The 26,658-nt window shown below is 37.4% G+C and overlaps 4 protein-coding genes across 5 annotated transcripts; 2 read left to right on the forward strand and 2 right to left on the reverse strand.

Annotated features, from left to right (window-relative positions):
• Positions 1 to 103: 103 nt before the first annotated feature.
• LOC110753391 (Phosphoribulokinase / Uridine kinase family) lies at positions 104 to 6,156 on the reverse strand. The gene is made up of 12 exons (XM_021954296.2): positions 5,766 to 6,156; positions 5,018 to 5,391; positions 4,041 to 4,155; positions 3,581 to 3,776; positions 3,341 to 3,454; positions 3,057 to 3,230; positions 1,964 to 2,158; positions 1,499 to 1,621; positions 1,319 to 1,431; positions 988 to 1,111; positions 625 to 897; positions 104 to 524 (listed from the first exon to the last, which is right to left on the reverse strand). Exons 2-12 carry the CDS (start codon positions 5,355 to 5,357, stop codon positions 309 to 311), a joined length of 1,983 nt encoding a protein of 660 aa, XP_021809988.1. The 5' UTR covers positions 5,358 to 5,391; positions 5,766 to 6,156; the 3' UTR covers positions 104 to 308.
• A 1,646-nt stretch (positions 6,157 to 7,802) lies between these two features.
• On the forward strand, positions 7,803 to 12,216 carry EMB1873 (porphyromonas-type peptidyl-arginine deiminase family protein). Its single transcript, XM_088252825.1, has 10 exons — positions 7,803 to 8,055; positions 8,706 to 8,819; positions 8,916 to 9,005; positions 9,138 to 9,222; positions 9,444 to 9,499; positions 9,601 to 9,679; positions 10,143 to 10,277; positions 10,473 to 10,705; positions 11,285 to 11,446; positions 11,813 to 12,216. The coding sequence occupies exons 1-10, from the start codon at positions 7,969 to 7,971 to the stop codon at positions 11,918 to 11,920; spliced, it is 1,149 nt and encodes a 382-aa protein (XP_088108951.1). The 5' UTR covers positions 7,803 to 7,968; the 3' UTR covers positions 11,921 to 12,216.
• Positions 12,217 to 12,646: 430 nt separating this feature from the next.
• On the forward strand, positions 12,647 to 15,845 carry PK3 (serine/threonine protein kinase 3). Its single transcript, XM_021954256.2, has 6 exons — positions 12,647 to 13,165; positions 13,798 to 13,940; positions 14,112 to 14,255; positions 14,556 to 14,741; positions 15,032 to 15,156; positions 15,303 to 15,845. Exons 1-6 carry the CDS (start codon positions 12,952 to 12,954, stop codon positions 15,526 to 15,528), a joined length of 1,038 nt encoding a protein of 345 aa, XP_021809948.1. The 5' UTR covers positions 12,647 to 12,951; the 3' UTR covers positions 15,529 to 15,845.
• Positions 15,846 to 16,246: 401 nt separating this feature from the next.
• LOC110753362 (ceramide synthase 1 LOH3) lies at positions 16,247 to 18,936 on the reverse strand. 2 transcript variants are annotated; one of them, XM_021954257.2, is made up of 6 exons: positions 18,587 to 18,936; positions 17,689 to 17,918; positions 17,408 to 17,563; positions 17,101 to 17,286; positions 16,679 to 16,863; positions 16,247 to 16,499 (listed from the first exon to the last, which is right to left on the reverse strand). In XM_021954257.2, the coding sequence occupies exons 1-6, from the start codon at positions 18,743 to 18,745 to the stop codon at positions 16,468 to 16,470; spliced, it is 948 nt and encodes a 315-aa protein (XP_021809949.1). In that variant the 5' UTR covers positions 18,746 to 18,936; the 3' UTR covers positions 16,247 to 16,467. The 2 variants fall into 2 exon arrangements, with proteins under 2 accessions (XP_021809949.1, XP_088109495.1); XM_088253369.1 differs by lacking the exon at positions 18,587 to 18,936 and adding an exon at positions 18,022 to 18,485.
• Between the last annotated feature and the right edge of the window lie 7,722 nt (positions 18,937 to 26,658).

Genomic DNA, 26,658 nt, shown 5'->3' on the forward strand with positions numbered 1-26,658 from the left:
TGTGTTATGACCCGTGGATCAAAAGTGGGAAGCATACCGAATGAAACTAAGAATTGCCAGAACTTCCATTTGTAAGCGGAAATTATGTAAAATAAAACAGATATGAAACTGGCTCAGTCGGAACACTTCGACTTGTACTACTATGTTATTGCAACTGTCATTTTCAACATGTATACAGTATACCAACTATTTACAACACGGCCAGACCACACTAAATAAACCCTAGAAATCTATTTGGAGCACAGGGGTTTATAATATAAACAGGGTGTAGCAGATTTTATGCTGAAAGTCAGCTGCTTGGCATGAAATTATTTTGGGGAAGTCAGACTCCTGAAGAAGAAGAAACCTAATCCACCAATTGCCAAAGTGAGAATAACTGGGACAATTGAGTCAATATCAGTCACTCTTCCACTACCATCTGCTCTTCCTTGGCGAAGCCTTTCTCCTGAATATTCTCGCAGAAGATTGCTCAAATTGTCTATTTGGTGCATGATCTGGCGTTGGCTCCGTGTGATTGCTAGCATCTGTTGAGTTACTCCAAATAACCAAATAAGCATATCAGAAGGGAACAGAAAAGAATAAATCAATCTGTCACCACAAGTTTAGTTTTTCACAAAATCCCACCTCTTCCATCAGTGGAGACTCCTTGACCAATTGTGATGATGACGAAGAATGGGGCAGTAGAGATCCTGCCAATGAGCCATTACTTAAGCCAGTTACAAAATGAGAAGTGGGTCCAGATCCAGTGCAGGTTTCAGCCTGCAAAGCCAAATTCTGCTGGCTAGCTGAAACTTTTCTGACTGAGAACTTGGAGTTGAGATCTTCAACACGAGATGTAAACTCATCCATCCTCTCAGTCAGTGTAGAAATTTGTTCTGAAAGTTGAGTTATAACCCCCTGAAATAATACAAGACAAAATTATTGGTAAGCAAACCAATGCAGGATGTGGAGTTTCTGCGCAGCAAGCCCGAGGAATAGTTAACTCACCTGGTTTGAAAGTGCTTGAGGTGATTCCAGGGCTCTTCCATCAAACCTTCTACTGTTAACAGCAAGTCTTGTTAGCTTGGACATTGTCTTGTCCCTTTGATTTGAGAAAGAGTGTGATGCACCGCTGCCCAGTGAAAATATGATGTTAATAGAACCAATCAGTACATACAAGCATGATCAGCTGGATGAAAGTTTATTGGTTATGACAAACTAAACAAAATGGTTGACGATATTTGGTCTCTTTTTATGGTTTTAAGATCATTTTCTCTTTCTTCCCTTCTAATTGTAATACCCTTTCAAGTCCAAGAAAATAGCTGAAAATGAGTAGTACCGGTTGAGATACTTGGTTCTCCTGTCTGCTGAGGCTCGAGAAAGGGCTTCCTTAGGGCTTGAAAGAAAATCGTCATCTATGCTGAGCTTTGTCTTCAAATCATCTGGCAAGGCCTGTAGATTGATCGCATCAGGACCATGCAGAAACAGGACAACCCATGATCAATTGAGGAAACCATACCATGACATCATTTACAAGTTTCTCCAGCTGAATTTGTTCAATGTAAGTACGAGGAACATATGAACCGTCCAGATTGAGCTGCTCTGCGACGTATTTAACATATAACCGATCCTTTCCTTGCACCTTCATACCAGTTCAGCAAGTCAGTGTTAAGAAATTCAGTATTGAATGGCATTTTCAAATTACATGAGTCAAAGGAAATGTTCACCTAAAACAACTACAGTTAATCTACATTGATATTTCAAAAACCAGTGAACTAGCCTAAAACCCAAATGTACAAATGTTACAAAAATCACAATTTGAGATCTTTACCAAACAAAACAGTGAAAAGGAAAATACAACGAAAAATACATCTGAGATTCATTAAGTGATAAAAACATAGTCAACACACTGTTATTAAAAAGAAAAATGTATCACAAATTCGAAAACAATCTGAAAAAGTGAATGCATAAAATGGCATGATACCTGAACATATTGGCGATTAATTTGCTCCAACCAATCAGTTTTCACGCAAATCTTATCATCACAGAAGATATGGCTGCTTCTTTTCAAGATGGATGCAATTGTATACCCCAAGGCCATGAGACCTCCAAGAAGGCGCACACTAACTTCAAAAGTTATTCGAGGTGATATTATGAAGGGACTATCCGTAACCCATTCCTGCGAGAGAGAGAGAGAGAGAGATAAACTAGTCAGAGATCCTTCTCCGGGACAAGCTATGATATTTAGACATAATGATCTGCCACCAAGCACATATTAGCAGAACCCTGTACAAAATTATATGGAAATTTTCACCTGCACCCACATGTAATTAAAATACAACCATGTATGCTGGATATGACTTTCCAGACATGTAAGAATGTGCTCCCCGTCAAACTTCCCAAGTCACAATCTTCAACTCTTTGCCTTAAAATGTCCATTATCCAAATGATGAGCAAGCATATTTCTAAATGGAATCAGAAATTCATTTCACTAAGTAAAATAGCAAGGTGCATGTTTGAAATGAAAAGACGCATTTAAACTGTTACTTTGATGGACTAAGGAATAATGGGTAGACCTCAAGACATCTAGAGCTCCAAACTACCCAAAATTTTCAACTCCTCAAGTATATAAAATATTAGGGCAAGAAATAAAAAGAACTAAAATCAGTTCCATAGAGAAGAAAGAAATAAAGGAAGAAAGTAGCTTTGGGTGAAGAAATATATATGTTTCCAAGAAGAGGACTAGCATGCACTCCTGTTTTCTTTATAGGTCTATACCAGTTAGCCATAAAACAACAGTGGCTGAGAAAGAAGAAGAGTCAAACACAAAGGGCAGGAAATTGGATAGTGATGATAATGACTATAACGAGGACAACAGGATCACACTAATGAAGAAAATGAGGTGTGGATGTCTCTCATATCTAAGCAAATCATGAAAATAAACCTTTTTGGATTCATTTCTTTACCATTGACCAATGATGAAAACACCTCCGATATACATATAGGCAAGGACACTAGTAAGAACAACTCAAATGCATATATAAGCTTGAATAATATTTAGTTTACAGATGTCAAACCTCAAACATGAGATTGTATTTTCCATCCCTGTTCCTCATCCTTAGATACGATTGACATGCTTCAGGATCTTCTCCTGGTGGTAAAAGATATATGTCATAAGTTTCTTCTTTGGTTTCTTTGTGATCATCAGAAAGAACAGCTTTGATCTGATCCACTGTCACTGCCTTAATTGACTGCAATAAGAAACAACGGCAAAGTGAAACAGTCAGAAAAATAAACAATTACCTGAAGCATACAAACTGGGGAAAAAGAAAGACCAAAGCAAGGACATTTAGTAGCCAACCTTTAAAATATATGTAGGGTTCTGAAAACCAGTGAAGGGATTGAACTTGTTGGTGATTTTTATATGTGCTGTCTGGAGATCTGGCTCAATAAAGGCCTTGTACATAGGATACACCTGTCTCAAAATTCTGGATGAGAACCACCATAAATCTTTTGTATGCCTAATAATTACATGTTACAAAGGCTGCTCTGTAAAAGTTCCAAAGGCAAAAAAAAATCTAACACAGGATAAAGGGGTAACCGTTTCAGAAATTTGATGGATAATTTCTGCAGGCTCTTGGCCGGCACGTTGAATGTCCCGTAACACCCGTTTGACAAGGTCAAAGTGAACTCCACCAGTTATAGACACACGGAGATCTAACAAAGGCCGCAATCTCTCACTTAAGGCATATATACCCTCAATGAGCACAATACGGGAGCTAGGGACCTCTACCGTCCTGTTAGAAGCACCAAAATGACCATGAGTATACAACAGAATTAGAACACTATAAAAGTTATTATGTTATTTAAAAGGTATACCAAAGAAGGCCAGACATGATGAGCCTCCTTTAGTAATAAGATTAAATTATCCCATCAAGAATCACAGAAACCAGTCAACACCAGAATTTTGGGCCTTTTTTTTTTCTCAATTAAAAGGGAATTAGGATTGATTGCAATTTAATGTGGCAAAGGATTTTCCACATCATGCAGAGATCCACTACCTGTAACCTGTGCGAGAGCTAGACTTGAAATCATATACTGGAACTTCAACAGGATTGCCTGCTTTTAAACCATGTATGTTTTCAAGCAATGTGTCATAATCTGTCAGGCGTGGATCTGTTTCAAGACATTACAACAATTAGAGTTCAACCGTGAGTGCTCTGATGTATAATCACTTATTGCAATGATCGAACAATAGATCCAGAGACACCAATGGAGGAAGACAACAGAAGTATATTTTCAGGAAAACTATAAACAAGGAAGTGAACAATCTTGGAAAAGGTAAATAACATAATGACTAAAAAAGAAAAAAAAATCACTGAAAAGATGTGAAATTTTAATAACATGTGAACTTAACAGTGGATCCAATCCAAGTGGGAGTGGTTACGTATTAGCATCTCTAGCAAAAAGGGGGCTGCATGCTTATACAACTCAAAACAAAGAGATGCTTTATGTACTCAGACCTCCTAAATTCATTTCTATATAAGACAATGGACTCAAAAGAGTGAAGATATTCTAATTGGGATATGGGAAAGACACAAGTTTCAAAATAGGCTTCAATTAAGTCACTTCCGGGAATAAATTCAATACGGACATTTTCATATTTTGAACACCCCTACACTATGCTTAGCACAGTATGCTGGTATTCCACATCTGGCACTGCATGCACCAGCTAAAAGTGGAATTTCACTAGGACTCTGGAAAACCTATACATTTATCTTCAATTTCTCACAAGTCTCTTTATACCATGGTCTCCGCCAAACCTCCATACTTAGATGGGATTCCCTAAGAGTGTGAATGGTAACTCTTACCCTAAATTCTTAAGCATGTACTATGCTGTAACATGCCAATGGTATCACTCCAAGGTATTTGAGAAAAAAGTAACAATAATCACAGAACAAAGAAAGAAGCTGAAGGCTGAATGCAAAAGGCAAACACTCTAGCATCATTGTAGTTAGAGGAAAATGAGATCCTTTACCGTCGAAGTTGCCATCAATGATACGACTAGCATCATTGTAGTTGTCCATTGAAATAACAGCAATGCTGGGCATAAAGTTGAGTACTTTCTCCGTGAAAACAGTCTTACCAGCTCCAGAGGGACCTGCTACTCCAACCAGTATTATCCCATCATTCTTTTGAGCCAACAGCTGACATGCCCGGATAACTATAAAGAAACCTTTTTCAAATGACAGTATATCTTGAATTGGGACAATCTCATATCGATCACAGTCCTTTCTTTTGACAAGTTGGACCTGATCTCGCAAAAGACCAGAGCGCGGCCTCGGTGATTCAGCACCAGAAGTTGTATCTTGAGCCATTTAGAGCTTAAAAATCTATATTATTCCCTATTAGCTGCATAAACAAATAGCAATGGCAACACTTCAATTGCGCTTATATAAAGAAGAATCAAACAGGAAAGAAATTGCAGAACTTTGAACTCTGTAATTCTTTATACTGCTAAGAGGCAAATGTCCATTCTTTATACCATTACGTTAATCATTCACGATTCATTGATATTTACAAATTAACATTGATTCAAGAACTCCTTCCCAACCGCCAAAAGTAAAGAAATATAAAAAGGAAGTGAAAATTTAAGGACCAACATGTACCACTCGGACAATAGTATATGAAATCATCAGGAAACAGTGACACAGAAATTTAAATCACATAAAAGTTGAAGAATACATGAAAAATTTGTTAGATTGATTGGTTCAGAGTGACCACACCTTTTTCAAGACAGAAATGGAAATCACAGCTGCAACTGTTTCTCTGAATTCTTGGAGTTTCTTGGAGACAAATTGGCTGATAGTGGATTCTGGGAAATTTTATCGCTTTCTATGTAATTCTAAGGGTCGAAGAAACGAGATGACACTTGGTTTTTGAGAGATACGCGCGAGAAAATATCAGATGCAAAAACTGGGTGTAGCTGTGTAATATATATTTCTTTTCTTTTCTTCTGACAATACCGAGAGGAATTTATAGTCTTGGATTCGTTGAAAGATAGAACTTTGTACTGCCCTGAAGGGGCCACCGTTGATTTGGACTCAACCAATACAAGTTGGAATAACTTCCTCTTTTTTCACAAATCAGGAATTTTCCTTTCTTTTTCTTGGCTAAAAAGTATGTGGTAGTTGGTATAACAGCTTTGGATGCGGAAACCATTTGATCGAAAGCTTTAGTTTCCTCTTAAAAAAAGGAAAATGCTAGGCTTACCACATTTTTCATATCACATCTCTAATAGAGGTGGGCCTCATTGTATTGGTAGGCTCCACCTCTATTAGAAATGTGATAACAATGTGGTATGAAAAATATGGTAACCCTAGCATTACCCCTTAAAAAAAGGTAGGAGGAAAACCTAATTTGCCTTGTCACATCAACATTTTCATATTCTAAAGGAAGAGGTAAATGAATAGGCAAAATACACTCTCCTCAACAAGGCAATATTGCATACTTCAAAATGAAGAGGTATATTGAACCCACTTGCTTTTTATAATAAAATATCATCTTCACTCTCTCACCTACTTTCTATAAAATATAATAGTAAATGTAAAAGATAAAAGATACAAGTAAATAATAATGATTTGTACACTAGCATTGCCTAATCCCTTGGAGTGACTTACTCTTTTCATGAGGCAAATGAGTAGGTAACATGCCACCTAGGTTGTTATAGTATAATTTTGCCTATTTCATTTGCATACTTCCTTGAAGAGGCTCTTAGTTAAGTCAATGATACACCTTAAAATCACCAATTGATCCACGAAACAATATAGAAGTTAGTGTGTTATCATCGACCATTTGATTAAAGTGTCACATAAGGCAAGTTCCTTTTACTTTTCTTTTTTTTAAAAAGGTATAGACGACATTATGGCCATTTGCCGTTCACATTGAAGAGGTTTCATTTTTTAATGACAATGGTGTAAATAAATTTTGTTCATAGTGAAATGGAGTGAGACATGTCGTATGTCTTTTATTTGGTAAATAGTCTTATCTTATATGTCTCAAGAAACTGGAAAAATGTCTTTTAACCCTGGACTTCATAACTACGAGTCTGCTCCTGTCTCCCTCTCAAGCTGTTTGTTGGATGATGATCTAGGAAGAGCCCAAAGTAGTGGTGGCCTCCCCCCTTCCCCTGCTTGACACCCAGGTTCGAAACCCCAAGGGGTTTCTTTCCTCCCAATATAACCAAAAAAAAGTAGGGCTTTGCCTTGTTAGTTTTCCTTTTCGGGCTTCGGCCTGCCTTGTGACCACCCAAAAAAAAAAATTGTCTTTTAACAAGATATTCACATGGATTTATTTAGCCTTTTTAGCTAGAGCCTGGACCAGTGCAGATCAAACAGTGACTCACCTAGCGTATGTAAGTTGCGTAGAAAACCCAATTTGGTCATGGACTCGTGCCAGCCTTGGAGTTGGGTTATCTCCACTCTCATCATGCTTTGTTCTTTTCTATAAACAGAAAACAGAATAGCAGACTGAGAAACAATATTTATGAGTAGTGATTTTCCCATTCCAATTTTATTCACTTATACTTTATTTTATAACTAAAAAAAGAGTGTAAGTGGATAAAATTGGAGTGGGGAAATCATTTATTTGTCAAGCTTTCCTTTTAATGCTGTTTCTAATTTTATAGAAATACATAGCGTGAAGATTGTATTAACATTGATAATATAATTAATATTTTTTTCTTGTTTAATCTTTATACAAAAATTACGGTATCAATGAGGCAAAAAGTTGGAACCCTGACAAACGCAGCCAACATACTTTATATATACATGAAGAGTTTTAGCTCCCACTTGTTTCTGTGTACCAACTGTTGAGGCAGTGTTCAGTGGGTCTCAATTCATCTTCGACCAAACAAAATCTACCAAAGCTAGTTCTAACCTTCAAGTCTTAGTTCTTTCTTGTCAAAGAGAGAAAGAGGGCAGGCAGGCTATGAATATGGAAGGCACGCCGGCTCTCCATGGATACTACATGCCTGCAGAGTGGGAACCCCATTCACAGTGTTGGATTGGATGGCCTGTAAGTACCCCTTCTCTTCGATTTATCTCACGTCACGTGCCTTACTGGGTTTCAACATTTTTCATGTTTATGGGGAAGAATTCTGTTGTTCAGGCTGACGGGTCTTTGAGAATCTCGTGTTTTCAAATCCCTTTTCTTTCTGTTATTGCTAAGTTTCATGTGGAGCCCTGCCAATTCGATTGATAATGATATGTCCTCGTGTTATTGCTAAGTTGATGCATTTGTGAAATTATGAGTTACAAGTTATTTGGAACAGTCAGGTTTTTAGTACAGATTTTGCCTGCTTTGACATCATATTAGATAACTGATGCCTGAAAGCTATTAGAGCATACTGAGATATGTTTCTGCATTTTCTATGTAATTCTCAATTATGCATCTTTCTGCAATTTAAACTATTATAGGTGCATGTAGTGATCTATGCTGTATATCAGGTGTCCTTACAATTTAATGCTAGTTTCTCTTATATTGGTGTCACTCTCATTATTTATGTAGTAGATCGATTAATTTTAATTCCATCTTTTCTAGTCATCTCTTATCATCAATCTTAACATTCTCATATCCTTGATGCATTGATCTTACTTTTGTTTTAATCCCAACATTCAATCTTAGTTGAGTCTATTATGACAATAAATCTTCATTTTGAATTATAGGAACGCCCAGATAACTGGAGAGACAATGCAGTGCCTGCTCAACAGGTGTTTGCCAAGGTCGCATCTGCAATCTCAAATTTTGAGCATGTGACTGTCTGCGCAAGTGCCACTCAGGTTGGTATAATTTGTAAGAGATGAATGTCTTTAGTATCTCTATTAGTCTTTTATATTATTCTCAGACGAGATTTAATTTTGAATGTTTGCACTTAGTGGGCAAATGCACGAAGTCAGCTACCAGAAAATATCAGGGTTATCGAGATGAGCTTGAATGATTCTTGGTTCCGTGATACAGGGCCAACAGTGAGCTTCTTCCTTTGACTCATCTTGGAAATTCTGATAAGATATTCATTAGTAGGATACTAAGATTTTTATGTTAACCATTAAAGCTGTTTTCTTTTCTTCTTACAATGTTAATATTTGTCTTCTGTTTAGTTTGTCATAGGAATAAGTGCATCCTCTTCTTCTACCCCAGAGCCAAGGGTTGCTGGTATTGATTGGAACTTTAACAGTTGGGGAGGTAGGGTTTATAGTTATTCAAATCTGGTGCCTTTTATGAAATGGTACTGTTCTCTATGGATGCCATTGTATAATCCATCTTTCACGCAATGGAACACTAGAATCTTTTTTTGAACAATGCAAAATATTGTTAGAAACTTTGATGCTTTAAGAGTATAATTTCATCATTTTAATGTTTACTCATCGGTGCATTTGACATGTACCCATTCTTGGAATTGATAGGCATTGATGATGGTTGTTACCGAGACTGGAGTCATGACCTTCTTGTGGCACGGAAGGTTAGAGTAATTGAATAGATCGTAGTTTGTTTATACATGATCTGTAGCTTTGCTTTTTTAAAACACTGCTTAATGGTTTTCCTAACACTCATAATCTGCAGATCCTGGCAGTTGAGAAGCTTCCAAGGTTTCCACACTCAATGATTCTCGAAGGTGGAAGCATCCATGTAGATGGAGAAGGTAACAAAATTTTAGACTTATCATTTAGCATTAGGAAAGTTCTTACCTCTTTCTTTGAAGCAAATATTAAGTTAGAATTGGCTTTCACCAGCAACAGAATTCCTTCTGGATGCCAAACCAGTTCGTGCCTTAAAATTGTTTTAAATCATAAACGTATGTGATGCTCTGGTCGTGGTAGTGATCCGTTCTTTCTTGAATTATGTGCCAAAACCCCTGCTTTTGATATTACAGAGTTTACCTTGTATCTCTTTCTTTTTCATGTTTCTTTCCTTTACGAAATGAATTGGCGATGCCTGGTTATGATGTATTGGAAGTTGCACTACCATGTGCCCCATCTTGTGCAAGTTCAGAACCTTGCATATTTTTTCTTTTCGGCACAAAAATTACCATTACGAAACTCATTCCCTCTGCAAGTATAGTAGTCATCTTTATGATTTAACCAGAACTTACTTTCTTCCTTCAGGGACTTGCCTCACCACCGAGGAGTGCCTCTTAAATAAAAACAGGAACCCAGATTTGACCAAGGAGCAAATAGAGGATCAACTTAAGGCATACCTTGGAGTGAGGAAAGTTATTTGGTTACCTCGTGGATTATATGGTAAGATGCTTGGTTACTAACTCACTATCTTACATGATACTAGTTTAATTTTCTTTCACAATGAGATGCTCTGTGCTCTTTTTTTCCCTTGCAATGATTTACATTACGTGGTATAGCTGCATGTGCATATAATTGATAAAGCTCAGGTCTCTTATTTTAATTAAAACCTAAACTGCCTACAAAAATGCTTGACAGGAGACGATGACACTAATGGTCACATCGACAATATGTGCTGTTTTGTGAAGCCTGGTGTGGTTTTGTTGTCCTGGACTGATGATGAAAAGGATCCTCAGTATGAAAGAGCTGTGGAAGCCTTTTCTGTCCTCTCCAATACTACTGATGCCAATGGTAGGAAATTAGAAATAATTAAACTTCATGTACCTGGGCCACTGTACATGACAGATGAAGAGGCTACTGGAATTTTTCAGGTAAACATCCTACTACAGACTACAAACTAGGGTTCAACTTTCATGAAGCGTCAACTAACTCTCTCAAATGCCCTGGACATTTTTTTTCTTTTACATGCCACTGCTGTCCATATTTATCTAGATGGCATATCCCAAATTAAAAATTCAAAACAGTCACAGGCCTTTTCTTTAATGCCCTTTTTTGTCCAGTTGACCTCTTCCTTCCAATGCTTGATAAAGTGTTTCATTCTTTTTGTTTAATTAATAGTTTTTGCCTCTATTTTTTTCTGGCGCTTTATGTTTTCATCTTAGAAATCAGCACTTCTCAGAGAAACGCAGAAAGTTAAATGCATTCATTTTACCTTTTTCTGTCTTTATACATAATTGAGTAACCATATATTTCTCCCTGGATGTTGACAGTGGGGATTGATTGTAGTTTTAATTCCTTACTCCTCATTTCAATATATCATGCTACAATTCTTGAAACTCGCCTCTACATAGACTAGTTACCCCTTTTATTTTGTAATATTTCAAAAGAATTGAATTTCAAAATATTATGGTGCATTGTTTTATTCCTGGTGTTCAATGTTTCTTCTATAGGAGGACTGTGAAGCTAAACCGAGACTTCCAGGCACAAGACTTGCTGCTTCATATGTAAATTTCTACATTGCCAATGGAGCAATCATTGCACCCCAATTTGGGGACCAGAAATGGGATGATGAGGCTGTTCGTGTCCTATCGCAAGCCTTTCCAAACCATGAAGTAAGCTATTGCTTTTTCTCCAGCATCTTCATATATAATTACGTGCAGGTGGTGAATTTGAGAAGAATGGTTTGCTGTAGGTTAATATACTTTTTAATATATAATTGTATACCAAGTTCAGTGGTCCAAAAGTTTGAACTTCTTGGAGCTGCAGGTTATAAAACCTCATCCTTTGAAAATAAATATAATAGGATACAGAGCGGTCTCTTTTGGAATGCAATGGGAAACAAACAAGACTGGTTTCATATAATGTGCAGATTAAAAAGGATTCATTTTCTTCTATCTTTATTGAATGTTCATTTCTGCTATGTGTTTCTATTGCTGAACAAGCCTGTTCTAATGTTGGTATGGCTTGGGTTGGCTCAGGTGGTAAGAATTGAAGGTGCAAGGGAGATTGTTCTAGCGGGTGGAAATATACATTGCATCACTCAGCAACAACCACGCATTCCACACAGGATCGTCAACCACGATTGATTTCGTACATGCATTGTCGGTGCAGACAGAGCATTTGTGTGGGATTAAGCTAAAAGATGAATCACATAGCTTGATTTATCAGTTACATTTGTTTCAGGTCCATAAGCTGGTGGGAGACAAGCTTAAGCTTCTCCAATGTGTACTATTATAGAATATTGATTGATACAAATACAGATGATGGCTTGGAAGCCTCCAGAACCAGATTATAGTTCTGACTATGTGAAGTTGCATTAGTGTACCAAATTATAGTTTGGCCAACTCAGGTTTCGGCGGCAGATCAGTTTTTCTTTTTTTAACTGGATTTACCAATGATGACATCTTAGAAATGTTAGCAACATTTGTTTGGCTAGACAAGTTTTCTTGACCAAAAGAAAAAATGGCTCTGCAAATTTGAGAACATATCTGTAGTCCAAATTTTAACTTTGAGTAGTGGGTTGACCAATTTGATGGTGCATCATGCGTTTAGGGAGCCCACCCCACACCCCTAGGTTTTAAATGCTGTGATACCAAACTCTCGACATACAACTTATGCAATTTCCCAAGAGAAACAGGATCTGGTAAAAAAGGGAAACAAACCAATACAATTGACTATTTTAACTAATGTAGATTGTTGTCAATGATGGCCGAACATATTTTTGACTCAAAATTTTAATTTAAATATATAATTTTTAAGATGGCTACCCTAAATTGTACATTGTAAGCAAAATAAAAAGTAGCGAAGGTTGGTTTGGTTCTACATAACCGAAAAAAATGGAGGGGAAGTGAGAGTGACTCAAGAAAAAAATACAGTACGAAAAAACATCCATGTGTTTGGCTGAGATTTGAGAGATCCAACACCAAAATAACCTGTAAGAAAGAAAAAGACAGATGGATGCCCAAACATAAAATAAAGATTCAAGGCCACAATCACACTCAAACTCTCATTACCTCATTGGCGGATTGACATGAACTCAGGTTTTCGAACCTGATTTCGTTTCTCTCCTTTCTTGTTTATTTATTTGAGACAAGAGGAACAGCTGAACAAGTACCAGATGGGTTGTACATTCTCTGGCTTGAACGCTCTCTACGATGCCGTTAACGGGGGAGGTGACGTGTGGATCAATGAGACTCGGTTCAAGATCGTGAGGCAGCTCGGGGAAGGTGGGTTCGCCTATGTGTTTTTGGTCAAGGAGGTGGTCTCCGACTCCTCTGCCTCTGGTGGTGGTGGTCTCGCTAAGAAATTCAAGGACCCCTCTCACGTATCAGGTGTGATTTATCTCTCCTTCACCTTGATTCAATTTCTGGGCTTTTGTTCATTTTCGCTATGCTTATGGGATTTTGGGATCTGGGTCGTTTGTATATGAGTCCTGTAATGGTTGTATTTGGTTTAGTATGAGTATGGAAGTGATCTGCTTTGAACTTTGTGATCTGGCTGCACTGATGCGAATTTGAAATGGTTAAAGTTTGAATCTTTGAGCCCAGGTGTGGTTTTTTGCTTTGGGAATTAGTGATCCGGGTCATTTGAGCATGAATTTGAAATTATCAGTTTTGGTTCTCTCAGCTGGGAAACAATAGTGATTTTGCCATTAAATTTCTAAATTGAGTTTAAATTGGGACTCATTTGTTCCAACTTCAATCTTCGAATGGTTCCAGGTGGTAGCATGCATTAATTGTTAGGTGATATGAATGTTTGATCTATGAATCTATGGCATTGTTTTGATATTTTGGTATCTTAGAATGCGGGGACTTGGCCAAGTAGTTCAATGAATAATGTTTTTGAGATTTGGCCTTCATGCTCTTACCTGTTGTGCATTCTTGATGCTCCAGTGACTGGTTGGTCAGTTTGCAACTCAACTTTGGAAATGATTTCTGCTTGCTTTTACTCTATTCTTTTGTAGATGATGGAACTTATGCTATGAAAAAAGTTCTCATTCAGAATAGTGAGCAGTTGGAGTTGGTGAAGGAGGAAATCCGAGTTTCATCACTGTTCAGTCATCCTAATTTGCTTCCACTTCTTGATCATGCCATTATTTCCGTTAAGGTTAAGATCTGGAATACTTAATTGATACGGCTCATAGCTTACTTTAGGTGTTTTCTTCTCATACAATTTGACTTTTAAACATACTTAGATCAGATGGTAGCCTGTCAAAATTTTCATGTTTTCACTTTTCTGTGCAATTGGTTTGTTTATAATATTCTGTTTGGTTGACAGCCTACACAAGAAGCATCTTGGAACCATGAAGCATACTTGTTATTTCCAGTTCATCTGGACGGAACATTGCTGGACAATGCCAAGACTATGAAGACTAAAAAGGAGTTCTTTTCCACCTCAGATGTTCTTCAAATATTCCGGCAGGTGAATGGAGATTCCCCCTTTTTTTCCCATTTAATTTGACATTTATCTTTTGAAAAGAAGGGTCACTTTTCCATATTTGAAAAGCAGCCAAACAGGGGCTACCGTTATAGTGCTTACTGTGGACAACCATACAGCATTTTAACTTCTTATTAAGCGATGTATATAAGCTGAAGATAAGCCTGCAACAATGCTAATTGATGTGCCATGTTCCAGTTGCTTTACCTACAATGATTTATTTTCTAGGCTTAGTAGTGCTAGAAGCATCAAAAGCATTTTAACTTAGAAAAATCAATGCCATAGATTTGTGCAGGACTCAAGCATATGCACAGTTTTGATCCCCCATATGCGCATAATGATATCAAACCTGGAAACGTTCTGATAACTCACAGAAAAGGACAACCACCTCTTGCTATATTGATGGATTTTGGCAGTGCTCGACCCGCAAGGAGGCAAATTCGCTCTCGTTCAGAGGCACTTCAGTTGCAGGTATATATATTTTTAAATCAATCTCTATTCTCTACATACACTTTTTGTATTTTCTGGAATAAATGCAAAGTTTTTCAGTATGCTTATGCATGCCTACAAGCTGATGTCTCTTTGGTTCATTAAATTAGTTTAGTGTCTTAAAAGAAGACACCTTTGTGTGTTAATTACACCTTTTGTAAAGGTGCTCAACCAATATATGGGGATTAGCATGAGGTTTGGGTCTTCTCTTGTCTGCTAACTTTTAGAAGAAAAAACTATCGAAGGGATGATTTTTCTTGCTTGTTATGTAGGAATGGGCGTCTGAACACTGTTCAGCACCATTTCGAGCTCCAGAGTTGTGGGATTGCCCAAGCCATGCAGATATTGACGAAAGAACTGATATATGGTCCTTAGGATGCACTTTGTATGCAATACTGTGAGTACTGAACCTTCTTTCTCGCAGTTACTTTTATAGTTCTGAAGTTTGAGCATCATATTGATCGTATACCTTCTGTCTTCCAAATTTTGATAAAATCTGCTATACCTTATTTCTTGCACTTGATGCCTTATTTTTATTTAAAGGTATGGAGTATCTCCATTTGAATATGCACTTGGAGAATCTGGAGGAAGCCTACAATTGGCAATAGTCAATGTGCAGATAAAGTGGCCAGCTGGTCCTAAGCCTCCATATCCAGATGCTCTTCACCAGTTTATTACATGGATGCTTCAGCCGCAGGCTGCAGTCCGTCCTCGCATTGATGATATCATAATACATGTGGACAAGTTGATCTCCAAGTTCTCTCAGTGAGATAATATAGAATGAAAGAAAGTATGAAATGGACTTTCTTTGCACATTTCAGCAAAGCTTCTAAAAGTCAGCCATCATGCCGTTTCTTTTCTACTTCAGAGTCAATAGGGCAATTGAATTGATAGCAGTTCCCTCTCCAGTATTACACATTACATTACATTCTGCAGTAGGTTTGGCAGTTTGTGCATTGGTTGCATGTTAATGTACTCTTCTGTCTCAACTATTTAATTTTGAATTTGTAATTTGTGAAACTGTGCTTCTCCCCTGGAGTGAATTCTTTTGAATAGTTAAAATACAATAATTGCGATTCATTAAAAGAGCTTGTGAGGTTAGTATTATTAGTTTAACAAGCCATTACAAAGCAGTTCTTTTGGTCCATTGAAATTGAGAGTTTTTTTTTCCTTTCAATCTCGTCGTTTTATGAAGAGAACCACCAAAGAAAAGACGACAACAACAACCAAGTCGCCAACTAACGATCGAAGTTTCCTATTCTTCTGATTGTCTGTTGTAACTTGTAAGGGGTCATGTGGATCTTACATAAAGGGCAAGGGGGTATAAACGAGATTAAGGCAGGCTCCGTAAAACTACAATCCACTCAAGCAATAAACTAGTGTGGTGTTTGATGCTTGCCAAAGTTTGGAGGACCATGAATAAAGTCCCTCTGCCTCATCCCACCTCTTCACTCAACTGTGTTACAGATGTCAACAACACGCAGACATTTGCCCAAACTCAATGCCTTTTTTATAAACCACAATCGTTTAAACAATCACAACCTGCAAGGCTGCACGTGAATGTGAAATTATGGACAAACAGCTTTACTTGCCTGCTTAAAGGACATTACATAATGGATCTCATAAAAAGCCCTCAAAAGCTGGTAAGAACTGTTTAGTATGATGTTATGAATACATCCTCACTATTGGACATTGTCATTTTCTGCTGTCAATCGTTATGTTCGTCGTCACCTTCAGAATCTGCAGTGCACAACAAAACTAGTGTAAGTGGGGAGAAACATATGATGTCAGTTAATTCAAAAACGAACGATCCTAAACCCTCAAATCATTTTTTCAGGTTGTTCATTCAAATGTATACGTCCAACTTATAAAACCATCAATGAACCAACTTATAAAACCATCAATGAATAACTCGTTACCAGATCGAACATCATCATCAATTTTCCCTCTTGCACGAATTTGCTTCATGAGCATCCGAACCATCAACATCCACCAATAAATATGACAAATGAGCAAGCAAAGTAATAGAGTATTAAACAAGTAATAATATATAGATCCATCCACCAAGTGCTTCTCCTTGTCCAAGGTCAAAAGAGCCTCGTAGCTGCCAAGAAAAAATGGAAGCAAAAATCCACCTTAGTATACTATATCTTGTAAAGCAATAGAAAGAAGAGAGCAAAATGATAAGAAACGGGATAAGACACTAGCCAAGTAGTTTATATACTAGTTAAGAATGTATAACTATAAAAGAGGAAGGTGCTACTTATTTTCATTCATAGCTGCTTATTCCACTATATTCTATCTGCACAAAAAATAAATTATCTCAACACATCTAACTAACCTGGTACTCCAAATTATCCAAAATGGAAAATAAATAAGACGCAGTACTGTCCAAGAAAGAACAAAACTAACAAAAGCAAAGCCAGCCATCAGTTCATAGCCACAATATTTTGACAACTTTGCAATCTCTAAGAACACATCACATCCTTCATGGAGGGCTAAAATAATCGAGCCAACACGAGAAAACCTGCGGGGGTGAGAAAACATATATTTAAGACACAAGAACAAAATAGAAGAAACTTTTGTTTGAGTATCATGAGCATGAACTATGAACACCAAGAAGCAAGCTGAAACGCTTTAAAACTTACTTGAATATGTAAGACGACAGAAGTAAAACCGTAGTTGCTATATGATGAGCCATTGACACCAAAAAGTCAGAACGCCTTGTTTCCCAGAACACCAAAGCAAAGCTGGAGTAGATGTAGAATCCAGCGGAATACATGTACAGTGCCTTCAATTTTAATCTGCCAATGAGGGAAAATATCGATTATCAAATAAAGTTACACATATGATCAGACATCAAATAAAACAAGTCTACTACTTGATTTTGACATTGAACAATGATTTCCAAAATGAGTGAGGAACGAACTTAGTTTTCTGGTTGGGCCAAACCTGATCGCCTGGCCCTACCCAGAAGTATTTGGTTTCAGAGAACCAAGGCTCGTTGTACGTAACAGAAAGGGCCAAAAGCTCCGCAGAGAAAAAATAAACACATTTAAATGCTGACTCTTTGAATTTATTAATTTTCTTCCGTTGATGGCGTGTCTCAACATTCAGCATTGCATGCTGCTTTCCCAACATAAGGCGTCTTGCTAATCCCTGCAAAAAAGATGTTACAACTTAAATTGATTGAGACCACTGTTTTGCAGTCTACCAAAGGATAGGTCCTCACAAACCATTATAATATATAGATGAACATTACATCAAAGTAGAGCTTCAGATGCTGAAATTTGCATTCCTCATAGTTGATGCGACGAGAAATTAATTGCCTTTTTTGGTTTTTCCAACAGAAGAAGTTCACATAGCTTAACATTCCTAAAGACAACTAAGTTGGGCATGATAATTGTTCTTGCACAAAATTGAAACATGGGATTATTGCATACATTTGGTCATTTTAACAGTAACCTTGTCTGCCTTCAGAGGCACACCAGAGAGAGAGCCCACAATCGATTATATGCAGGACAGGTAAAGTTTCTCTGTAACCAAATATATGACTCTCATGAATGAAACTACAAGAACATAAAAACCAACCAAAGCAGAGTGAAACAGACCACAAATTTAACTCTTAGCTCTTAAGAATACAGCACAGAGTTTTCCATGGAGGTCAAATGATACCCAATTTCCATTCAACCAATATCTACCGATGATATTAACGTCAAATGAAATAATAGGAAAACCCCACACACAATTATAGAGTATACAACTAGTTCCACGCTATAATGAAACAGAATTATGTATAATAAATTGAAGAACTCCTAGAGTGGTACCTCAAAGACATAAATGTCCAGGAAGAGCCTGAGTGAAGGGAAGAGAAGAACAAACAAAGGAAGGACCAAAAAGTCTTTGGGCACTGGGTACGACTCTTCCTCCCAGTTGAGTCTGAGGTTGACCCAACCACTGATTCCAAACAGATCCAATTCCTCCATCTTGACGAACCAAACTCACTCCAAGGATTTGGGGAGGATGGAGGATCAGTAATGTCAGCTGAACAAGGTGCTGTTTGGTGGAAAAATTATGCACAAACGGCGATTCACTTTTGAAAAGCGCAAAACTAAATCCCACGCTTCAACCGTTTTTTGTTTTTGATTATTTTTCCGTTATCGTAATCGGGTCATGCAGTTCTAGATAACCCTCGTACTGGGTTAGGTTGGATTTTGGGCTACCCGATTCGAAGCCCCGTTTGTTTATTATTATTATTGCATCATTAGTATTTTAATTCTATTTTTATTATTCAATCTTTTAAAAGTTAGGACTCTTTTATGCTAGATTATTCCACAAAATGGAAGAATTTGGATTCCTACAAAGAGAGTGAAGAACCTAACTGGGAGGATTTGTTTGATCTCTTTTATGTGAAAGTTTGTTTGATCTGGTTTCTCCATACAAAGAGAATGAAGAACCTAACATTTTATCAAACTATAAATAATAATATAAATAATATAAAAAAACAAAACAAAACAAAAAGAAGACTGGGGTCCTCACTAAATGAGTAGTTAGAAGAAAATTAGACACAAAAGAAAAAGAGACATGGAATGGTCAATGGGTTCCCACCACAATGATGATGGTGAATTCCCCCTCTCACATGGCACCCAGGTTGGAAATCTCAAGGGATTTCTTTCCTCCAATGTAACCAAAAGAATTTGAATAAGAGACATGCATGTTGCTTTACATATGCACACATTTATGTATATGCATTGGCGGAGCTAGCTTCCATTTCTTGGAGGATTGTCTATATAGATTTCTTACTTATGGTCAACAATATAGATTTTTTTAGTACTTTTCTAATAATTATAGAACTTTGATATAAATTTTACATGACATGATTAGTGGAGGAGCCATAAACTTTGTACAGAGGGGGCATCTCAAATATTGAAATGACATTTGAATTTTTTTACTTAATACAAAACTCCTAAATTTGATTATTATACTCTATTATTTTATATTTTACATTAAATATATACTCATCATTAATACTAGCAAAATATATTGATTCAAATTACACTAAGAAATTCCAATTTTAGTTTATTGCTACAAAATTTATAGTCAAAATAAGACAAAAAGAGATGTAGAAGGGATAGTAATAATAGTGAAAAGAGAGACAATAAAAATATAAAAAGGGCCTCAATAAAATTTGATAAAAGATTGGTAATTGTGTTAAGAAAATAAAGGCCTCAACAAAAGTGAGAGGGGGCATAGAACCCCCCTGGGCCTTAGCTCCCTCCGCCCCCTGGAAATGATAGAGGTCGGGGTAGTCCATGGCCGCTTCAGGTTGAAGTGTGGCTCCGTGCGCCTTGTACATATGTATGTGTATATACGCATGTATGTCTTTAGTTTTATATCATCATCATTCATAAAAAAAAATGAGGTAAATAGCGCCCAATAGAGTCTAGCCTAGTGGAAAAAAAACCTTAATTTGTAGATCAGAGGTTTTAGGTTCAAACCCCAAGGCATATTGGCAGTGTGTGAGGAAATCTTCCTCCCCGCTTGTATAATTTTTTTCAGACAGCGATAAAGGCTATGGGCTTAGATTTTTGCGACTTGGGCTTGTTTCAGTAGCAGTTCAAGCGGCCCAAATTAATTGTATAGTGTGATGAGAGCCCAAGCTCCCAATTAACCTGCGATGAGAGCCCGTGGCCTAGATTGACAACCACGTTCGTAGTGAAGTTTGTCTCTCTAAACACATGCTGAAAGCAAATAGAACTGTTTTTCTGGTTGGATAATATCTATTTCACCTTTTATATAATCCGTAGAATTATTTAAAAAGAAGCACACGTTTGGGAATGAAAATGATTTGTTTTGTTTTATTTGATCCATTTAGATTGAAATTTGATTTGACTGCTGTGTCTTTCCATTACAATATTAATTAAAGTTAGGCATGCATTTCCTGTACCACATGGCAATGCTAGGTTAACTAGAAGCATACACATGACACAAAAGAATAAGAGAGATTCACTATTATATCCAATATAGGAGTTTAAATTATAAAAATACCCTATATAAAATGGACTTTATAAACACACCCAAAGCCCATTTACAACATAACAAAAATGCTTTTAACTCCTTTTAAATGACAAAATTGCCATTGATTGCTTAAAACAAACCCAACCCCAAAACATATAAAAAAGCCCAAAACACTCAATAGGGCATCAGAGTAATTTAATAATCAAAATTAAATTCAATAGGGCCAACTGTCATTTTTTGGGTGTTTTTTGAGTTTGTTTATAGAAATTAAATTATGTAGGGTTTATTTATAATTTTAGTGCTAAAAATGGGTATTTGACTAAATATCTCATCAAACTAAGTGTTGTATGCATCTTGCAATGTAGAGAAATCCATGAGGCAAATGCTCGGCATGATGAAACGGGAAGGTTGATGATGTTCGATCTCGAGACAAAGGAAGCGAGGGTCTTGTTAAGAGGGCTTTTTTTAACCAAGTAGATGGATACACGGTACACCATAGTCGTATGGCATCAAATTAATTTAATGGTAAACCAAATGTCGAAATTATTTTTCATGTTATTGGGCTGATTACCAGAGCTCGTTTTAGAGAGCCATTTTCATGTTTTGGGACCACAACTGGGCCTGTTTTGACATTTTAGGGCCAACTTCGGGGCATGTTTTCGAGTTATTGGGCTTACTTCTGGGCTTACTTCATGTTATTGGGCCGACTTTTAGATTTATTTCCCTTCATGAGGCCTGCTTTTGAGCCTTTTCATATATTTGCCAAGTCGAACCTGTTTTCGAGTACCAATATTGGTAAATAGTTAAAAGGTATCAGTTGGACTTTTTTTGTATTGGTAAATACCAGTAAAAAAAACAAAAAGAGGATCAGGATCATTAAAACAAGGGCAAACTAAAAAGAAATGACTAGTTTAAACTAAGACAACTTGATCAACGATCACTAACTAGTAAACAAAGACAACTAATGATAATGAAATTGATCAGTCCACTATAACTAGATTTGATAGTCTTGTCCAAAATCTACAAAACTAGCATTTAGGTCCTTTTCCTTCATATTTGAGAATTATACCATCAGAGGTGCAAGTGCCCATATAGGTCATCCACCATATTTGCCAAAGACAAGAGACACCAGACTGCCGGCGTGTGATGTTAACTATGCAGATATCCTTTGCTTTGCTCAAGTTCAGAAATCCTCTGCTCCGCTAACAATCTTTCATTTCTTAGTTTCCTTATGGTTTCCTCTTTTGCTTCCAACTCCTCATTATGAAGCTTTATCTCATCGTTAAGCTTTTGTACCACCTATGTAATATATCATTCCACTATCAATAAATGAAAAGAAAAACAAAGAGGAAAATGGAAAGAAATGAGTGGATTTATTCCTCTGATTGAACTTGGGCTCCGCCAACTTCTGTCTCCATTTGCAGGGCATCATTTATACGTATTTGAAGGGCAACAAAAATATCTTTACCCTGCATGGAAAACAGAAAGGCATCTAAGTCAAAAATATATATATATATATAAGTGAAGAGGCATCAAAACCCCAAAAACTTGCTCAGTTTCAAATTGGAAACATGAAGAACACCTGCTTTATCTCATTGGCTCTAGGTTTCTCAATCCCAGATACCCTTTGCTCCAACAACGCTATATTCTTTTTTAGTTTCCTAATCGTGTCCTCTCTTCCTGGCAACTCCAAATTATGAAGCTTCTGTACCACCTATGTAAGATATCATTCCACAACAAAAAAATGAAGAGAAAAACAAAAAGGAAAATGGAAAGAAAAGAGTAAGAAGTGGATTTATACCTCCGACAGATCTTGGTCTCTGCTAGTGGCCTCATGTGGACGAACACCGGAGGAAGCACGATGAGGAGTAGCTGGGTTGTGGCGATAAACGCCAACCAGCACCAACTCCATAGTGGAGGGAAGGACCTTGAAAACGACATGGTCACCAACTAGAAGTTGGTTCTCTCTTGCAAACGTGAGCCACTCCCTACCTATAGTTGTTCTATACTTGCCTGTTAATTCACTTTTAATTTATACTTGCCACTTTTTACTCCCTCGTTCACCCATGCATATTTTTCTTCTGATTCTAAGGATGAACATGCCAAATCTTACATTACTCAACTTTTTTTTACATTAGCAGGTGGAGAGAAAAAAGGTTTGCAACTTGTACAAAGTTTGTCAAGTTGAATCTTTTGCACAGATTTTTTAGGTATCATCTGCAAGAATAAAAATCAAAAAGAAAATTATCATACTTTATAAAATAAAATAAAACTAATGTTGCATATGAGTAAGTCTTACCGTGTTACTTTGTGTGAGCGATGACTTACTCATCACAACCATGAACTGATTATCATCCATAGCTAGATGTTTACTGGCTTCCCAACCCACTTCATCTATATTGTGGAACTCAAAAAAGATGATTTATGAGATGAGGTTGAAAGTTAAAACTAATATCAAGAATATAAGATGCAAAGCTATAGCAACTATTGAAATCCTAATAATAATACAAAATTACAGAGAAACTACCCAAATAATAATAGAAACTTATTATTTGACCAACTAGGTCTTGGTTTAGTGTTACTTCTCTTCCTAATGTTGAAAGAGATCTCAAGTTCGAACCTAAATTGATAAAAATAAAAAAAACAAGAGTAGCCCCTTAGGACGCGAAGTTTTGTTCCTTAAAAGGTAAATTTCTCCACTCACTTCAAACACCCACATACATATTTATATGCATACATCATTCTCTTAGCAGAAATTAATATATATAAAGAAAAAAAATGTGATGTGCTAATTCCCAAACCCTAAGTCCCAATCAGACTCATACCTGACCGGTGATGGTGGAGCTTCGTTGTGGGAGAGAGAGAGAGAGAGGAGCTGAGGGAGGAAGAGGCAGAACTCGACCCTCGAAGGTGGTGGTGAGCGGAGCTGAGGGAGGGAGAGGTGGATGTCGATCCCCGTGGTGGGGATTGGGGGGAGAAAGGGATTCTCGGGCAGTGGAGGATCCACCATGGGTTAATGGGGTCAGACGACCCCATGGCAGACATGGAAATGGCTTGGAGTTCCCTTGTTGGCCTCGGCAGCCATGGGAGACGACCCCATGAAGAAGAAGAAATGCAAGCTGTGAGGGAGAAGAAAGAGGGAGGAAGAAGAGAGAGAGAGAGAGAGGGGGAGAAAGAAGAATAAGACAGTGATTGAGAGGGAGAAGAAAGAGAGAGGAAGACGAGAGAGAGAGAGAGGGAGGAAGAAGACTGTGATTGAGATGGAAAAGAAAGAAGGATTTCGGACAAAAAAAAAAAGGAGAAGAAAAAAGACACTGCTTTTCAAATTGGAAACGTGAAGAACACATGCTTTACCTCATTGGCTCTAGGTTTCTCAATCCCAGATACCCTTTGCTCCAACAACGCTATATCCTTTTTTAGTTTCCTAATCATGTCTTCTCTTCCTTGCAACTCCAAATTATGAAGCTTTTGTACCACCTATATAAGATATCATTCCACAACAAAAAAAATGAAGTGAAAAACAAAAAGGAAAATGGAAAGAAAATAGTAAGGAGTGGATTTATACCTCCGACAGATCTTGGTCTCTGCTAGTGGCCTCATGTGGACGAGAAACGGAGGGGGAAGCACAGTGAGGAGTAGCTTGGTTGTGGCGATAAACACCAATCAGCACCAACTCCATAGTGGAGGGAATGACCCCGAAAACGACATGGTCACTAACTAGAAGTTGGTTCTCTCTTGCAAACGTGAGCCACTCCCTACCTATAGTTGTTCTATACTTACATGTTAATTCACTTTTAATTTATACTTGCCACTTTTTACTCACCTATTCACCCAGATATAGGTGTTTTTCGGCCGGAACGGATTGGAAACCACTGTTCCGAAACTTTTCGGAATTACCTTTTAGTTCCAATTCCGATTCCGCAATTTCGGAATGTACTAACTCTATTCCGATGCCGAATTTTTGGCATTATCTGAATTTTCGGTATTATCAGAATTTTCGGAAGTTAATATCTTCGGATAATAATTTCGCCACAACCCAGCTACTCCTCACTATGCTTCCTCCTCCGGTGTTCGTCCACATGAGGCCACTAACAGAGACCAAGATATGTCGGAGGTATAAATCCACTCCTTACTCTTTTCTTTCCATTTTCCGTTTTGTTTTTCACTTTATTTTTTTTTTTGTTGTGGAATGATAGCTTACATAGGTGGTACAAAAGCTTCATAATTTGGAGTTGCCAGGAAGAGAAGACATGATTAGGAAACTAAAAAAGGATATAGCGTTGTTGGAGCAAAGGGTATCTGGGATTGAGAAACCTAGAGCCAATGAGGTAAAGCATGTGTTCTTCACGTTTCCAATTTGAAAAGTAGTGTCTTTTTTCTTCTCCCTTTTTTTTTTGTCCGAAATCCTTCTTTCTTTTCCATCTCAATCACAGTCTTCTTCCTCCCTCTCTCTCTCTCTCTCTCGTCTTCCTCACTCTTTCTTCTCCCTCTCAATCACTGTCTTATTCTTCTTTCTCCCTCTCTCTCTCTCTCTCTCTCTCTCTCTCTCTCTCTTCTTCCTCCCTCTTTCTTCTCCCTCACAGCTTGCATTTCTTCTTCTCCATGGGGTCGTCTCCCATGGCTGCCGAGGCCAACAAGGGAACTCCAAGCCATTTCCATGTCTGCCATGGGGTCGTCTGACCCCATTAACCCATGGTGGATCCTCCACTGCCCGAGAGTCCCTCTCTCTCCCCCCCACCCCCACCACGGGGAACGACATCCACCTCTCCCTCCCTCAACTCCGCTCACCACCACCTTCGAGGGTCGAGTTCTGCCTCTTCCACCCTCAGCTCCTCTCTCTCTCTCTCTCTCTCCCACCCACAACGAAGCTCCACCATCACCGGTCAGGTATGAGTCTGATTGGGACTTAGGGTTTGGGAATTAGCACATCACATTTTTTTTCTTTATATATATTAATTTCTGCTAAGAGAATGATGTATGCATATAAATATGTATGTGGGTGTTTGAAGTGAGTGGAGAAATTTACCTTTTAAGGAACAAAACTTCGCGTCCTAAGGGGCTACTCTTGTTTTTTTTATTTTTATCAATTTAGATTCGAACTTGAGATATCTTTCAACATTAGGAAGAGAAGTAACACTAAACCAAGACCTAGTTGGTCAAATAATAAGTTTCTATTATTATTTGGGTAGTTTCTCTGTAATTTTGTATTATTATTAGGATTTCAATAGTTGCTATAGCTTTGCATCTTATTTTCTTGATATTAGTTTTAACTTTCAACCTCATCTCATAAATCATCTTTTTTGAGTTCCACAATGTAGATGAAGTGGGTTGGGAAGCCAGTAAACATCTAGCTATGGATGATAATCAGTTCATGGTTGTGATGAGTAAGTCATCGCTCACACAAAGTAACACGGTAAGACTTACTCATATGCAACATTAGTTTTATTTTATTTTATAAAGTATGATAATTTTCTTTTTGATTTTTATTCTTGCAGATGATACCTAAAAAATCTGTGCAAAAGATTCAACTTGACAAACTTTGTACAAGTTGTGAACCTTTTTTCTCTCCACCTGCTAATGTAAAAAAAAAAAGTTGAGTAATATAAGATTTGGCATGTTCACCCTTAGAATCAATAGAAAAATATGCCTGGGTGTAGGGGTGCAAGTTGAATTGGAAAATCCAATTCTGACCGATTCCGGTCCGAAGATTTTGGTTGGCTTAATCATGATTCATAAGAAAATTTCAAAAATTGATTTCCGAAATTTTTATCCGAAAATCCCGAAATTATTTTCCGAAGATATTAACTTCCGAAAATTCCGATAATGCGAAAAATTCGGCATCGGAATAGAGTTAGTACATTCCGAAATTGCGGAATCGGAA

The sequence above is a fragment of the Prunus avium genome, chromosome 5 (genome assembly GCF_965620075.1).
Source record: "Prunus avium chromosome 5, drPruAviu1.hap1.1, whole genome shotgun sequence".
NCBI classification, from domain to species: Eukaryota; Viridiplantae; Streptophyta; class Magnoliopsida; order Rosales; family Rosaceae; genus Prunus; species Prunus avium.

What these genes read in the sequence shown, in the direction of transcription:
- LOC110753391 (XM_021954296.2), bottom strand. Translation starts at nt 5,357, where the DNA reads ATGGCTCAAGATACAACTTCTGGTGCTGAATCACCGAGGCCGCGCTCT. An exon ending in AATACAATCTCATGTTTGAG is followed by an intron (nt 2,159 to 3,056) that starts GTTTGACATCTG and finishes TCTCTCTCGCAG; the next exon opens with GAATGGGTTACGGATAGTCC. An exon ending in AGTCTCCACTGATGGAAGAG is followed by an intron (nt 525 to 624) that starts GTGGGATTTTGT and finishes GTAACTCAACAG; the next exon opens with ATGCTAGCAATCACACGGAG.
- EMB1873 (XM_088252825.1), top strand. Translation starts at nt 7,969, where the DNA reads ATGAATATGGAAGGCACGCCGGCTCTCCATGGATACTACATGCCTGCA. An exon ending in AGGCTACTGGAATTTTTCAG is followed by an intron (nt 10,706 to 11,284) that starts GTAAACATCCTA and finishes TTTCTTCTATAG; the next exon opens with GAGGACTGTGAAGCTAAACC. An exon ending in AAGCCTTTCCAAACCATGAA is followed by an intron (nt 11,447 to 11,812) that starts GTAAGCTATTGC and finishes GGGTTGGCTCAG; the next exon opens with GTGGTAAGAATTGAAGGTGC.
- PK3 (XM_021954256.2), top strand. Translation starts at nt 12,952, where the DNA reads ATGGGTTGTACATTCTCTGGCTTGAACGCTCTCTACGATGCCGTTAAC. An exon ending in ATGCCATTATTTCCGTTAAG is followed by an intron (nt 13,941 to 14,111) that starts GTTAAGATCTGG and finishes TTTGGTTGACAG; the next exon opens with CCTACACAAGAAGCATCTTG. An exon ending in CAGAGGCACTTCAGTTGCAG is followed by an intron (nt 14,742 to 15,031) that starts GTATATATATTT and finishes CTTGTTATGTAG; the next exon opens with GAATGGGCGTCTGAACACTG.
- LOC110753362 (XM_021954257.2), bottom strand. Translation starts at nt 18,745, where the DNA reads ATGGAGGAATTGGATCTGTTTGGAATCAGTGGTTGGGTCAACCTCAGA. An exon ending in TGGACATTTATGTCTTTGAG is followed by an intron (nt 17,919 to 18,586) that starts GTACCACTCTAG and finishes TCTTTTTTGCAG; the next exon opens with GGATTAGCAAGACGCCTTAT. An exon ending in CTGTCGTCTTACATATTCAA is followed by an intron (nt 17,287 to 17,407) that starts GTAAGTTTTAAA and finishes TCACCCCCGCAG; the next exon opens with GTTTTCTCGTGTTGGCTCGA.